The following is a 16669-nucleotide window of genomic DNA, read 5'->3' on the forward strand; positions in this document are numbered from 1 at the left end:
TTCTTATTAAAACATATAGTCAATCCATGCTCCGAAAATGACAGCAAGTGTAAAATAAGAATGAAATGTAAAAGAACAAAAATAGTCCATTTAAAAGGTATTTGCCGACTGATTATCAAATTCAGACAAAGGTTAATCAAAACATAATAATTTTATATAATTCAATTATTCGCTTTTCGGCTAGGGCTAAATGAAAAAATATGGGACTTTCGTGTATTAGATATTTGCATCGTCCTGGTCATTGCCATATGGAAAAATAACACAACGTTTGATATAACTTTGTTTCTCTGTCTGTGAAGCAATCTTAATTAAAGGTGCAATTCTTATTGATGAAACTGTTTGATGAATATTGCTATTCACGTAAAGAAGACAAACTTTCACGGATTGGCATTTATATTGGAAAATAACTTCCGGTGTTCCGGTGTTCTCAACCATAAACGTCCATGATTATATGTTCTTGAAAACGTATCGGCACAAAAAACATTTAAAATGTTTTCTAAGCAAGACATTTTTCTTAAAAATACTTCTATTCCCTTGTAAATTTTAATTTTGGTTAGTAATTATGCACACCTGTTAAGTAAGACAATTATTAGCATTTAAATTGGCATAAATAAATCGTTAATTAATTACGCAGGCAACACAATAATGTTCTGCAGTTTTTGTATCACTTTTGTTTTCCATGCACAACAATTTTTGAAAAAAAAATCTATGTCTTATATTTAGTGAGCTTCTGATGAAAATATACATATTTGCAAAAATATCGCACGTTACCATAAGTAATTAAACTGTTTCTTAAATGTGTGTTTGTCACTTTTTTAATTTGACATATAACCCAAAATGTCGCCGTGACAATGTTTGTAATGGTATTAGGCAAATTAATATTGTACTTTTTGTAAGTAAAACTCCGTTCTCGAACTTAAGAACTTTAAGTGGGACAATATTTTAACGTTTTAGCAATTCGGTGGAACAGGCCCCAGATATTTTGACATTCCTTCGTAGTTTTGTATTAGAATATTCAGTTTAGTTTAGTTAAAATTAGTTTGTATAGAAACTCATCGCATTAGGCAATAATAGTGTGTACTTTAGAAACGTAAGTGTTATGACGCGAATGAATGGGTCTCGTCTGAATTATTTAAAATGTATGTCACTGAATTATATAGTTATGACAGATATTCCTGTAGACGTAAAACGTGTTGTTTGGGCTGCATATTTGGTCAATATAATTTATAATTTGATTTTTGTTTATTATTGGTTCAATTTGTATTTTTTATTAGTAAAATATATTAGTTTTATGTTTGATATTGCTTCTTAAAGACTGTTTCATAGTAAAACTATGAGTATGTAAAAATAAATGATAAGCTTATAAACCTATTGTCTGTGTTGTGTTATAGTTATCTTTAACCCAACGAGTTTATAAAACAATAGAAATAAAACGACTTAATTTACCTTTCCGTCAAAACCGTTAAAAAAAGATCGCGAAGGACCACATATCGGGTGACATATAGACGTATTTTCAACCATCAGCATTATTGCAATCGGTGGATATATATATATATATATATATATATATATATATATATATATATATATATATATATATATATATATATATATATATATATAGTATGTATGCACTGTGATGTTTGTAGAGTTTTGTGCTGTTCTATGTTTCTTGTTCGTGATTTTGTGTTCTATGTATTTGGCGTTTGTCCAGTGCCACTAAATCGGGTTTATGTTTAATTTGTTTGCTACTGAGCTTGTTTCTGTAGCTTTTAGCATAGATATTGTGATTTCAAAAACAGGCTGAACATGCTTGGTCCACTTTCTTTAGTTTACATTTTCTCCGTATTGTTTGTACGCGTTCAACCAGTTTTATTTTTCTTAAAAGAAACATTTACTTTTCTTCTAACGTTGTTTAATGTTTAGTACACATGTGGAACTTTCTCTCTATGTATTTTGTTGGGGTCCGTGAAGAACCAGTTCTTACATCGCATGCGAATTGATCAATTGGCTTTAGAATATATAGGACATTTATAACGTGGCATCTGACCTTTAAAGATGCGCTCCATCTAACGCCAACATTTTAAACCGCCTCTGATACTTAACTATTCTAAAGACGTTTGTGAGATAACATACAAGATAACTATTGCCAGAACGGATTTATGTAATACAATAATTCCATTGATCCATTGGCTGTATTATGGTTTAACTCAGACGTGAGTCCTATCACGACTTGAAGTGTATCTTAGTGTCATTTATTATTTCATTTTTCTTTTCAAATTTAAAATATATACAAACAATGGTTAAAGTATTCATCAAGAAAATGTCTCAGACACAATTTCTGCACACCATTAGTATCGTCTGTATATTGATATTAGCCTCATTGTCCTGGGGATGGTCTTCCAAACCCCATACCACCTCTCAGCTTATACTTTGCGGTTGTTGAGAAGAGATCGGTCGTCCTAAGTTGGTCCCTAAAATTGCGATACATCTGATGCAAAATTTTGGAACCGCCTTTGATATTTTACTTTTCTAAACATGTTTGAGATTAAGAGCTGCGCACGATAACCATGGCCAGAACGGATGAATATAATACAAGTAGACCATTGATGCAAAACATCAAAGGGTGCCGTTAAATAGCTTGCAGAACAGCATGCTATAAATAATATGTATATTGTATAGTAAGGGACATAGATAGACGAAAACATCATTATTTAGCCAATGTATGATTTAATACCACGTAAAAGCTCAATTGCCTACATTTTCTATTTTCTTTTCACTGCAAAACTTTGCTTAATGAAATAAAGCACTGAAAGTTGAATTACGCCTAAGAAATTTCGACAAATTAGGAATTGACCGGGTTTATAAGTATCTATCATGTGTTTCCGGTAAGGATAGAAAAATTCGACCCGAGGGCACGCGCGTATGCCGGTAACGAGGCTTGCCGAGTTACCGGTCACGCAGCATGCCCGAGGGTCGGATTGTTCGATCCGGACCGGAAACACATGATTGATATTTTTTTCCTGCATACCTAAAATAATAAATTTGTGGGAAAATTGACGTAGAAAACGAACTTTTGTACAATTACACCAAAAAGCGCGAGCGACGTTGTTTACCGACGTCATAGAGCGAAGTAATTTTGAATAACAACTAAAAATAGCGTTTTTAACGATTATTTATGTTCAATTTTAATTAAAAAGTCTTGCAAACATATATATTTGATTGCGCTTTATTGAAATGGCATAAAATATTGTTCATAAACCATACAATAAATGAAAGCAGAAGTGGCGCGTTGTTGCGCGTGACTCATCTTACATGGGGTATGTAAGATGGGTTTTTCCAGCACTGGTCACATGTCCGGAAACACACGTCCGGTATTCAAGAATATAAGTATCTATCATGTGTTTCCGGTAAGGATAGAAAAATCCGACCCGCTTGCCGAGTTACCGTTCACGCAGCGTGCCCGAGGGTCGGATTTTTCGATCCGGAACGGAAAAAACATGAGTGATATTTTTTCTTGCATACCTAAAATTATGAATTTGTGGAAAAATTACGTACAAAAAACGAACTTTTGTACAATTACACCAAAAAGCGCGTGCGACGTTGTTTCATGACGTCATAGAGCTCAGAAATTTTAAATAACTAAAAATAGCGTTTTTTACGATGAATTATTTTTTATTTTAATTTAAAGTATTGCAAACATATATATTTGATTGCGCTTCATTGAAATGGCATACTATATCTTTCATAAACCATACTGAAATAAATGAAATAAGAAGTGGCGCGTTGTTGCGCGTGACTCATCTTACATGGGGTATGTAAGATGGGGTTTTCCAACACTGGTCACATGACCGGAAACACACGTTCGGTAGGCAAGAATGTATGATCCAGGAAGCACGTTTTAAACATGTGCATCTGATGTTGGTAATTTTTACATTCATATTATCCTTGACAGATATTTTTGATGCGGTTGTTTATTCTTTTGTTCTGTCAATGATGGATGTATCTGCTACCGCTATAATACTGAACTAGCTTATACCGTAATTTCTTAAGAGGCTTTCATTTCAATCATTTGTATTGGATTAGTGTAAATTGAACTATTGATAACTTACATGCAGTTAGTGTAAAATAAGAAGCGCTAGAGTTTTCACCAATGGGCTTTTATTTTAACTTAAGGAAGCATATCTACCTTTTATGATTTCCCGTATCCATCTATAAATTTATTTTCTATTTAATTTGTCCTTTTCATCTCATTACACAAATCTTGAAAACCGGATTTTCGTCGCTTTAAGGTGTTTCTATTGTAACACTGAACAACGAAACCGAAATATATAATTAAAATACAAACAAGTTGAAACCACAGGTAATTGACTACATATTCGGAAAGAAATTTTCTGTTTTATCCCAACGTGTTAAGTCAAACTTACAACATTTATCATGTATTTGAATATAATCAACAAATGTATAGTCCATATATAACAACTTAAACTCGTTTTAACCAGAAACTGAGTCCCATTTCTGTGTTCAACAACTGCTGCATTGTTCCTCAAGACGAATTGCAAACAAGCCATACAATTATGGCTTTTAGGAAAATACAGCACAAAAACTATTCAGGATAATATGTGAGTTAAAGTAAACTAATACTACAATTATCCATTGTCCTCATATTGGTAACATTTATCCATGTACACACGTCATCATATAAACGTCGTTTATACTTATAGGTTCTTGACAACAGCATGAATTGGTGACATACGAGAGATGATCAATTAATACGACTGTCTCTATATCATTACTAGTATAAGACTTGCATTAATAAAAGTACATAGACAAAAACGTCGTTCTATCCACAACTGCGTCTGTAAATATCAGAAATGTCTACTCCAAATCACGGCTACTTGAAGACGCACACTATCGCGCTGTCGGTTCGCGTCGCGATCAGTTCGAGATCATCAACGACGTCGCCTATCCTGAAGTTGTTCAAGATACGTCTGGTGTGATCTCACTTACTCTCAAAGACCATTGTAAGCAGCGTTCGTGTCTCTTTGGCCATTTGTTGAAGATGATATCCCGATAGTAATCTGCTGGTTACTGGTGTATCAATGCGTCTGCAGCCGATAGTAGGTCCCGTAAACTTTCAAATCGGCGACCTTTGAGGTGAGACTTCAACTCCAGGAAAATAGCAAAGACAAACAGGGCCAGGTCAGGTGTGTACGGCGGATGTGGAAGAACCTCTATACCTTTGACGCTAATATCAATCTGAGTGGTGGCCGCAGTATGAGGTGGGGCATTATCCTGATGGAGGATGAAATGATCAACAGGGATGTCTCTCCTCATCTTTCTAAGCGCCCGGATGAGATCACGGCCGAGCACCTGTTCACAATGTTAAAAAAGTTTTAAGAGTCATAATGCCACATTATAGTTAGGAGTGTGCTAATTACTTTGCGTTTATATTCATGACTGGTGTTTGACAACTAAAAGATAAATAAGAGTATCTCTATTATGATTCAACAATTTGCGCGAATGAATTTACACCAATGTTGATATATTGAACAGGTTTTACAATATGTAATATGCAAAGTAAAAATAACTGAACTTCATCTGATGGAAAATTGTTGTTATTTACTTTAAATTAATATTACCTTCGAATAATACTCCGCGTTTTCCGTTCTCCCAACAGACACCGCGTGACACAGGATCATTCCCCGACAATCCGCAAACATCATGTACATCTGTTAACCGGCGGTACGTGAAACTCGGGCTTTCTCAGGTGGCGGTGACCCACCTCTCTTCCATACAACCGACTGTGCCTTGGTCTCTGGATCTCTGAGTCTCTCAGATATAGCCAGGTCTCATTAGTCGTGACTCCTTCATGCACCTGTCTCTCTCGATGTCGGTCAGGATGCGTGGCACCAAGCGCGCGTGCACCTACAAATGCATACACATCGGCAATCAAAATAACAAAATGTGATTTTGAACAATTGATAACATTTTAGTGTTCATCACAATAATTTGCAACAATTTGAATATTCCCCAATCGATCCAATATTAAAGTGTTATTATGCTATTGTAAATTAAAAATCATTGTACAAGAGAAATAAATACTGCTAAATACTTTCCGCATGTTTAATTCGGTGGTTAGAATGCTGTGTGCAGATGTTGTTTATTTAAATATGTAACGGTCGAATGACGTCATATTTTCAGATGACGTCACGGAAACCTCGTCAAACAGAAACGCGGATTTCTGCAGCTGATATTTATTTCATGATGTTTTTAATTCAGCATACGTACGACAAAACTTCACCTGGGCCGGTAGCGCGTTACTATGGTTGCATTATATCATTTTTTCGCACTAGGCTATTTATGCTATTCTAATTAAAACAGTCAATAGAAAAATGTTTCCTCTTTCAAATGGTACAAATTTTAATATGTTGCAAGTAGTATGAAAAAAAATATGGGACCAGTCTACGTAATTATTGATCATCCCTCGTATAACTAAATATATGCATTGATATTTAAGAATATTTTAGAAGGTAACCAAGCATGTTTTGTTTGCATAGCTAAGATAACAATATTACAATTATTTTATCTGTTCCACATTGATTAGAATTAAAGAAAAGGTCCTTAGATTATAATACAATTTATGCCGAATTAACTCTTTTAGTAACACTGAAAAACATATGCCTTTTCATAAAGACACATAACATATTTTTAAACTGACATCAATTTATGTTAAAGTTAATGCAATTGTTACGCAACTTTGAAGACTTTCACGAAATTCTCCAATTCAGGTCTACCTGATGGACTGCAGGTGACAAACATCGTCTTCTTCTGTGAACAGTAAGCCACACTGTATGGGTTCTTTATCTCCTCTTTTATCCCAAACAGTTGGGTTATCTCGCCTGTGAGCGTGTCCAGTAACACGATGTTGTCACTGATACTCCCACACACGAGCAGCTGGTTGTCCCCCACGGGTGCCAGACCATATGGGTATTTCAGTAACGGATCTTGGTACGACTGGAGCACCTCTAGTGACATGCTCAGCTTGGTTATGGTGTGGGTGTCCCAGTCTGAGACATAAAGGACCGAAGGAGTCTGGCTCTCTCTGGTCACTGTCAGATTCAACGGATGCTGAAACAAAGGTTTTCCACTGCTGTCATTGTCCACACTCTTCTTCACCTTTCCCGTCATGTCCATCATCACCACCTTACCTGGTTGGAGGAAGGACACTATCAAGTTGTCATCACAGAAATCTATTCCACGACATGCTCCATCTACTTTAACAACATCCTGTAGTGTGACAATTCCCTGAATAGATACGAACTGTATCTTTTCCACCAAAGGTAGAGTGACGGCTGCCCTGTTCCCGGGCAGGAGACACAGGCCCCACGGGCCACTTGGAAGTTTCACCTGGGACACCATCTTGTTGGTAGTGTCCACAAGCTTTACTGAGTTATTTTTGAAGTCAGCCAGTAGGAGCCTGTCTCTGGACAGAAAGGCCACACCGGTCAGGAAGCAGTTACTAGTGTCTGCTGCCGTCTTCACTGGAATGCCAGACAGCTTGCTAAACTGGTACTGTCTTAGGTCTGCACGGCCTTGGTTTAAGGCTGAAATATCGAAATAAAACTTTTCATGAACAACAACTTGAAAAAAAGGTTTATTTATGTCTACTTCGCAGGTATTTAATATTAAGCAAACTTAGATATGTTCATAGTGAACAGATGTATCTAAAGATGTGTTCATGACCTTGATGGAACGTTCATGTATGAAACAATATAAAAATGGGCATGTACACAAAGAGATACTTGAAGCTTTAAAATAAATTTTCTGGGATTGTTTGCAAATCTAAACAATTAGTAAATTGTATGGACATAATTCATATAATTAACTACACTTGCCGCGTTTTGTGTATTTCATATTTTTGAAACTTATAACTCAGTTTTGGTGATAAAATTTATGTTATCTCAAATGATATTAGAACAATCATACTTAAAAGTGTGTTTGGATTAATCCTTTATTTTGAATAACAATATGTATTTAAACACCTTTAAATTTGAATGAAATCAAAGGATTATTACAGTAAATACTTAGCAAAATATTGGTGTCATAGTTTGTGAAACACCCAATAAAATGTAAAACACCCAGTTTGTTTCCGGTTACCCGCCCTTCTTATTTTCGCCCGTTATTTTTTAATGATTATCAGCTGCTTTGTCATAACACTCAAGTAGTGATCACACTGACAATAAACTACTTTGTGCCTCCCTTGTTTCGATACTAATCACAAACAAGTCCTAAAGTTATTGTTATAAAGAAACATCCAGCATAGGGGGCAGTATCAGCCAGGGAGTGTACGGTGTAACAATATGAGACAGTGACAATCAGTGAAGTACACGGTGTAACCATAGGGGGCAGTATCAGTCAGAAAAGTATACGGTGTAACCATAGGGGGCAGTATCAGCCAGAGAAGTATACGGTGTAACCATAGGGGCAGTATCAGTCAAAGGAAGTATATGGTGTGACCATAGGTGTTAGTATCTATCAGATAAGTATAAAGTGTTACCACAGGGGCATCATCAGTCGGCGAAGAGTACGGTGTAACCATAGGGGGCAGTACCAGTCAGAAAAGTATACGGTGTGACCATAGGGGGTTGTATCACCCAGAGAGTATAAAATGTTACCACTGGGGCAGAATCAGTCTGAAAAGAATACGGTGTAACAATTGGCGGCAGTATCAGTCAGAGAAAAAATCGGGGTAACCATGGGGGTTGGTATCAGTCAGGGAAGTATACGGTATTAACCACAGGAGATAGTGTCAGTCAGAAAAGTATACGGTGTAACCACAGGATATAGTGTCAGTCAGGGAAGTAAACGGTGTAACCACAGGATATAGTGTCAGTCAGGGAAGTAAACGGTGTAACCACAGGAGACAGTATCAGTCAGAGAAGAATACGGTGTAACCACAGGATATAGTATCAATCAGAGTAGTATACGGTGTAACCACATGAGATAGTATCAGTCAGAGAAGTATAAAGTGTAACTACAGGGGATAGTATCAGTCAGAGAAGTATAAGGTGTAACCACATGAGATAGTATCAGTCAGAGAAGTATAAGGTGTAACCACTGTGGATAGTTTTTATCAGATAAGAAAATGGTGTAGCCATAGGATTTAGTATCAGTCAGAGAAGTATTCGGTGTAATCACAGGAGAAATTATCAATCAGAAAACTATAAGTAGCAGTCAGAGAAGTATACGGTGTAATCACAGGAGAAATTATCAATCAGAAAACTATAAGTATCAGTCAGAGAAGTATACGGTGTAATCACAGGAGAAATTATCAATCAGAAAACTATAAGTATCAGTCAGAGAAGTATACTGTGTAATCACAGGAGAAATTATCAATCAGAAAACTATAAGTATCAGTCAGAGAAGTATACGGTGTAACCACTTGGGAAAGATTTTATAATAGAAGAATATGGTGTGACCACAGGGAATAGTATCTGTCAGAGAAGTATAAAGTGTATGAGGCAGTATCAACCAAAGAAGAATACAGTGTAACCAGAGGGGACAATGCAAGTCCAAACAGTAAACAGTGTTGCAATAGTGTAACCATTGAGGGCGGTATCAACATCAGAAGTAAACCATGTAAACAAAGTGGGCAGTATCAGTAAGAAGAGAAGTGTACAGTGATTGAAGTTGTAAGGCATACATATATAATTAATTTATTAGGGTCAATTGTATACACAGTGGGGTTTAGAGGTAACGTAAATTATCGTCTTGGAAACGCGTCAGATCTTAAACTTAAGTCTGTAAATCGTGTATTTGGTGAGTTTTATAAAAAAAAGTACTCGAGCAGTGATTTGGTACTCGGTTACTCTGATGATTGATCTAGTACTCGAGTACTCGGGTACTCGTTGCAATCACTAATATATATATATATAACAAATATAATAAATATGTGACTGGAACTGCCGCCTATGCAAGCTATAATATAATACAGATATCTTTTAATAAAAGATATAAATATATGAAATAATCTTTTACCGATACTGCTACCTATGATGACAACGCTGTACCATTAATAAATGTTAATGCCGTCTTAAAATAGTCTGAAAAAGTGAAATAAAGTGAATTGATGCAATGTTTGAAAACAACGCATTTTGAGGTCATACCAAGACATACGCTGTGTACTTTACACTGCAGATAATTAATTCAATACTAAACCAAACACATAGAACGCTCACAGGCACAACACACATGAACACGCACACGTTCAAGCACACGCTTCCGATTCTGGATTAACTTGTGTTTTAAAGGAAATTATACGAATCCCAAGTGACATGGAGAATGGAGGGCAATAAAGTCACATGGCGTAAAATAAAAGATTTAAATAAAACATGAAACCTAATTGTAATATAACTGCTTTGGTTGCTTACCTGACACCTGAGGTTTTGTCTGCTGGTCTGCCAAATTTAACGCCAACTGGTCTGCCAAATCTGACGCCACTTGGTCTGCCAAATCTGATGCCAGATGGTCTGCCAAATCTAACGCCACCTGATCCACTCTGCCAATTGCTGTGCATGAAGCCAGCAGCTGTTTTGTGGTGGGGTCCCTTGTGAACTTGAAGTATGACACACTTTTTTTACCTCTGATGTCTTTAAGGGCTGACTGAAAACCGACTAACTCCTTAATTGCCCTTGTTCCAGATATGAACAACTGGTTACTGTTGACCTCCTTGGCTTGTAGCTCGACCTTGAGCTTCTCACTGGCAGCTTGTATGTCTTGACAATTTGATTTTAGTTCACTCAACAGGCTTTGTGATTTTTGTTTCTTCTGCTCAATTTCTTCCAGTAACTCTTGTTCCCTCTTATCCAGGTATTGGTTGATTTCATTCCTGAACTTTCGAAGCGCATTGATATTTGAAAAGCACTCTTCATCAATATATTTCATGCTCGCTTGTATGTTGTCCGAAAGGTTGCCGATGTCATTGACCACCTGGACAAGTCCTGCCTTCAGACCGTTGTATTTTGGGCCCTCCTTGTACCGCTTTGCCACTTGAGAAATCCTTTCAATAGTGCATGAGCTGTGTTCTTTCTCAGCCAAGCAGTCTCCACACAGAAGTGTCTCGTGATTGGGACAAAAGTATTTTATGAACTCTTCGGCATGGCGTTGACATGTTTCCGTAAAATGCTTATTCTCACTCTCTGGTTGGAGTGAAGAAGGCATGGTACTCTTGTCCTGAAGAGGGTGGCTTTTGGTAAACGTCATGTTCTTGTGTACTCTGGCACAGTTGGAACACAGGAACTCCTTGCAGACGGTACAGAAGGCATCAGGAGGGATGTCATTGCCATCGTTCGCACATGTCTGGCAGAATGTGTGGTCAGATCCAGTTCCCTCGGGTGCCTTTTTCCCTGAGACTGCATCCATCTTGAGTCTGAAATCATAATGTGATTGTCAAATATACACTCGGTTTACGAAGTTCTAAACGATTTACAGGAGCGGACCCAGGAGTTGATAATCGAGGGGGAAAACAAAGGAACGTAATATTTTGACATGCGCGACTCCCCCAGAACCGAAAATTATTTAAATTAAATTGTTGACAGGGGAGGTGGGGGTAGTCCCCACAGAAAGTTTTTAAATTTGAAAGCCGCAATGATGCATTTTTTGCCAATTTAATTACCTTCTTCTGCTATATTGAAATAAAAGAGAAAACAAATTAAGTGAGCATTCTATTGAAGAAAATGTGCGAACATCACACAAGAATGCACCATTTCAAATTGAAGGTAGCTAAAAGTTTGGTTTGAGACCTCCTGGAAACACTAAAAAAAAGCTGTCGTAAGACAGCGCGCTCAACTACGCCGCTTTAACTTAGAAGTGAATACAATAACGATGTAATATGTAAACAAGAATCGCGATGTGACAAAACCAGGTTTTTAATGATTGACAGAAGAGGTTCAGTTTCAACTGCTTTCTTCTATTTCTTTGTAACAGTGACCATGATTCTAAGGGCCCAAACACAATCTCATTAAAATCCTCCATACACTCTTCCTACATATCATGTTTGGCCACATAACTGAAACTGTAATCTATTTTTGGTAACAGTGACCTTGACCCTAGGGTCCCAAAAGGCAAACCATGAAAGCTCTGCATAAACCTGTCCTATATACCAAGTTTGGTCACACGTTGTCAACCCTTACTTGAGTTATTCAGTACTTACCATGTTCCTTTTTTAACAACAGTGACCTTGACCTAGACCAGAGATCTCGGGGCCCAAAACACAATCTCAGAAAAAGTCTCTATAAACTCTTCCTATACACCATGTTTGGTCACAATATGTAGACCTTTACTTAAGTAATTCAATACCAACCCTTTTTCTATAAAAAGTTACATTGACCTTAATCGTAGGGGCCTCAAAAGCATTCTCATAAAAGGTATCTTCGTATATACCAAGTTTCGTCTTTTTATGTCAACCCTATCTAAAATTGTTCGATACATAAGATGCCTTTGATGCTACCCTCCAGCCAGCCCGCCCGAACAATGACGCAAGACATTCAAATACCTCGTTTTCACTTAATGTAAATGTGGTTAAGAATATAAACATGTGTTCTTAGAAGGAAATTACAATAATAAAAAAAAAAATAATAATTCAAGGGCCATAATTTGTATTTAAAGTTAAAATGGAGTTATGTTTCTTGTTGTAAGATGGTCGTCAATAATTTTGAATTTTATTAAGTGCATTGAATGAAAGGTGTAGAAGTTTTTTTTATTAAAATCCCAACTTGCCCTAAACTTTAACTTGACCTAAAACTTTAACCGAAGTTCCATAGTCAATCAGGGGCCATAATTTGAATAAAAGATAATATGGAGTTATCTAACCTCATTATGTGATGGCTCTGAGCCTCTGTGTGAAGTATTAAGTTAATTCAATAAGCATCTTAGTTAATATTTTCAATTTAGTGAGAAATTCGTAACTTTTGACAAAGATTATTTTAAATACCCGCTACTTTTCATCAGATTTATTCATATGCATATCTTGTTGAGACCATTTTCTTGCTTATTTTCATTTTTTTGTTGTACAAAAATTGTTCGTTTTCTTAAAATTCAAATTAGAAAAAGTGGCAATTTTTCACTTAGTTGAAAAATATTATTAAGATGCTTTTTGAATACGGCCCATGGAGTTATCTTACCTCCTTATGTAATGGCACTGAACAACTGTGTGTAGTATTAAGTCAATTGAATGAATGGTATTGGACTTATAAGTGAAAATCCCAACTTGGACTAAAACTTAAACCTGCCCTAAAACTTAGTCCATACAAAGGCCAGGATTCCTTGTAAGCTTTTTTGGAACGGCAAACTGTTGGCAACATGGAAACAAAAATGTCGGAATAAATGAAAGTATTTCTAAGTCCAGTGACATTGATACCGGGCCTATCGATACCGGGATTTCTGAAGAGAGTATTATATATTACCGGGTACTGACTGTGACGTAAAACCCGGTACCAACATAACCCGGAATCATAAACTGTGTCATTTTCAAGTTACTCTAACCAAAACTAATGGTGAAATGAAACCCCTTTATGACACGTGTCACACGTGTTGCCAATTAATGAATGTGTGAGCGCCAGTGTCGGGATGTTCATTCCATTATTGCATCAAACAATAAAATGTTTATAGCAATATTTATTTTGCATACATACCACTTTATAATAGAAAGTTCTGATTTCTTTTTAAATCTGAAGAAAATGTTTTAATAAAATATTATGCTACACCGAATTGTTTTTAACATTATAGCAGTTAGCACTTAGCTAATGCTAATATTATAAAGAATGTGATATGATATAAGTGTCATTTTTATTCATTATAAAATATGTTGCTTTGAGTTTTATGTATTTTGGAAATACTTAAAGAGAAAGTGTTCTCTTACAATTATGTACAATCACACGATTTACACAATATTTCATTTCTTGATGTATTCGTATATTTAGGGAGAAATTTGTGCATCGAAAACAAGGCATGTTGTGAAGTAATTTTCAGAACAACATTTTTGAATGAGACCACAAATGCCATAGGGTTTAAGGCAGCAATAAGATACACCAATTAGCCCTTTGATAAGTCTTTTATGACATGTTCTTTCATGGGTCAGTATTGATTACTTCAGAGCCCGTAAACGTCAAATCATAACTGTGTATTTATTAATATTAAATCACTTACGAGTGTTAAAATATTTACTCGTATTTGTTTATAACTCTGATTAATTCATTTAGTTATATATATTGTTTATACAATAATTTGATATATATAAGTCGGACAATGAGATTATCTACTCTGAAAGTGTCAACTTTAAAAGGCCATGTACCAATTAACAGATACACAGGAAAATGACCACATGCTGTGAGATAAGTGCAATAAACAAGGGATGCACAGCGGGGAGTTATCATGCCGCATATACCTGAATTTAAAATATTATAAGATATATACATTCTCAACCGTTTCACTGTACTTATAATTTCCACATGTTTGGAATGAACAGAACCTTTCTCAGATAGGCATGTTTGTAGCTGTTATATTTGAAATCAGACCAGAACAGACTATTTATTTTGATCTAAGCATTACAAGCCCATTGCCATAACAACACATACACTAGCAAAGACATGTTTTAAGGCATGTAGACAACAGAATTGCACATTTATGGTATACGATTTTGCATACATATAAGACCTATTCCACTTTAACTTTTAAAGATCAACACACACTGGGTGTTCATTAAAATGAATTATTTCTTTCCAAATCTATTCCCCAACTAGGGGTTTTTCACCTTCTTTGCTAGGGGCCGAAATTAGGCTACTTCACAATTGGGAAAAATTGCATATTTGTCCAATTTCCAGATATTTTTTTCACAATTGCCAGATATTTTTCCCAAAAAGGAAGATCTTACTTCAAAAATTTACAATAATAATTTATTCTGTTCGAGCAAATTCTTTTTATCTTTTTTAGTTAACATAAGAAGAATTCTGTATAATATAAACGTTATTTGAGGACCAATACGTCCGTATATTGTTATCAATTCTTTAACTCGATTTAGACTCAACTCTATGAAGGTTAAAACTTGTCCCTCTCCCTCTCTTGTCATTGCGTCATGTTAAAAAAGTGAAGTCAAAAACATGATTTCTCCCCAGTAAGATCTACATGCTTATCAATTGGAAGTCCATACATTTTAGACCTTTCAAACTTGACCCTGTGGAGTGTTTGTACACATTTCATATTAAAAAGGTAATATTTCTTTTGAAAAAAATCAGCTAGAAGAAGACTCACATGTATGATATGAGCCTTTTTTTGTAACATGAGTTCCAAGTTTCATATAGATACCTTGACCCGTGTTTAAAGGTGTCTTCAATCCTCATATGTGGAATTTCCCATTTTGAGACGTTTACGCATTTAAATTTCCCAATTTGCAGAATTTCACGCGTTTAATTTTCCCAAAATGAAAAGGCTAGGCCTCTTCACAATTTTTGGTGAAAAAGCCCAGTCCCTGCCAAATATCACACTAGAATTAAAAGACAATTACTATTGAAATAAAATATATTGTATTTAAGATTTACAGCTTGATAAAAGTGTGTAATTTTAACGTGACTGTCAACCTACTAATGCATGTTAATTATATTATTTTTCGATCTTGAAATCAAACTCTGTTTTCTGTTGTTTTTTAGGATATTCAAAGTCATAGTTGATTATTGTGGACATTGATACCGGGCCTATCGATACCGGGATTACCTTAGAGAATGTTATATTTACCAGTATCGACTATGACGAAACACCCGATATCGACATAATCAGGTATCATAAACAGAGATACCGGATTTTCCCAATATTGATACCGGATACCGGGTTTAATCACCACCCGAAATAATACTATTTTACACTTACTTTTGTTGACTGTTGAAGAAAGTCCTTTCCGATAGTTACTCAAATATTTTAAGAACACAACTCATTACTTTCACAAGTGGTTGTGTTATTAAAATAGTTGCAGTTTGGATAGTCAACGAATTTCAGGCGTCTCCCAAAACGAAAGTAGTTACTTCCTTGATAAGAAATAAGGGAGGTTATCATGGTTGGTGCTAAAACCCGGTATCCGGTACCCGTGTTATGTTGATACCGGACTGCGTGATCAATAAGAACAGATGATAAATCCCGGTATATCATGGTCCGCTATTTATTGCCGATTAAAGTAATGATTATTCGATAACAAAATCTGGTTTTATAGGCATATGTTAAAGTTTTAGCACCTCCGTTAATCCTTATGAATCCTATGGTACATTTAAGTGTCTATTTCCCTTATGCTTGTTCTATAGAAAATTATATTATTTAGAAGTCATATTTAGCCTAGCTACCAAATATGACCGACCCCTGCGCAACTCTTTGCAGACGGGACTTAATACATTAGGAAGGATGTTCTTCCAATCGTCTGCCAAGGCATGTAGAACGTAATGCCAGAAGCTGATCCTGAAGCCTGGGTGCCTTCTTTTCGGGGATCTGCATCCATCCCGAATATCCCGCGGCAATTACAATTGTAAAATCTCCATTTGCATACGCTTTACCATCTTAAGTAGGACAAGATATGAATCTCACTCATGACTTTTATCCGTCCGACCCGCTTTCGTCTCCCGTTCAAAAC

General features: G+C 35.9%; 1 protein-coding gene across 2 annotated transcripts; it reads right to left on the reverse strand.

The window, feature by feature from the left end:
* Nucleotides 1-4386: 4386 nt before the first annotated feature.
* On the reverse strand, nt 4387-16056 carry LOC128216889 (uncharacterized). 2 transcript variants are annotated; one of them, XM_052923588.1, is made up of 5 exons: nt 15922-16056; nt 10434-11431; nt 6798-7607; nt 5643-5928; nt 4387-5373 (listed from the first exon to the last, which is right to left on the reverse strand). In XM_052923588.1, exons 2-4 carry the CDS (start codon nt 11422-11424, stop codon nt 5723-5725), a joined length of 2007 nt encoding a protein of 668 aa, XP_052779548.1. In that variant the 5' UTR covers nt 11425-11431; nt 15922-16056; the 3' UTR covers nt 4387-5373; nt 5643-5722. The 2 variants fall into 2 exon arrangements, with proteins under 2 accessions (XP_052779548.1, XP_052779549.1); XM_052923589.1 differs by lacking the exon at nt 4387-5373 and having other exon boundaries at nt 5703-5928; nt 6760-7607.
* Between the last annotated feature and the right edge of the window lie 613 nt (nt 16057-16669).

This window comes from Mya arenaria, chromosome 14 (genome assembly GCF_026914265.1).
Source record: "Mya arenaria isolate MELC-2E11 chromosome 14, ASM2691426v1".
Classification (NCBI taxonomy): Eukaryota; Metazoa; Mollusca; class Bivalvia; order Myida; family Myidae; genus Mya; species Mya arenaria.

Coding starts and splice junctions, on each gene's coding strand:
- LOC128216889 (XM_052923588.1), bottom strand. CDS start 11,424: ATGGATGCAGTCTCAGGGAAAAAGGCACCCGAGGGAACTGGATCTGAC. Junction 7,608..10,433: donor GACAAAACCTCAGGTGTCAG/GTAAGCAACCAA, acceptor TCGATATTTCAG/CCTTAAACCAAGGCCGTGCA. Junction 5,929..6,797: donor TGTCACCTGCAGTCCATCAG/GTAGACCTGAAT, acceptor ATGCATTTGTAG/GTGCACGCGCGCTTGGTGCC.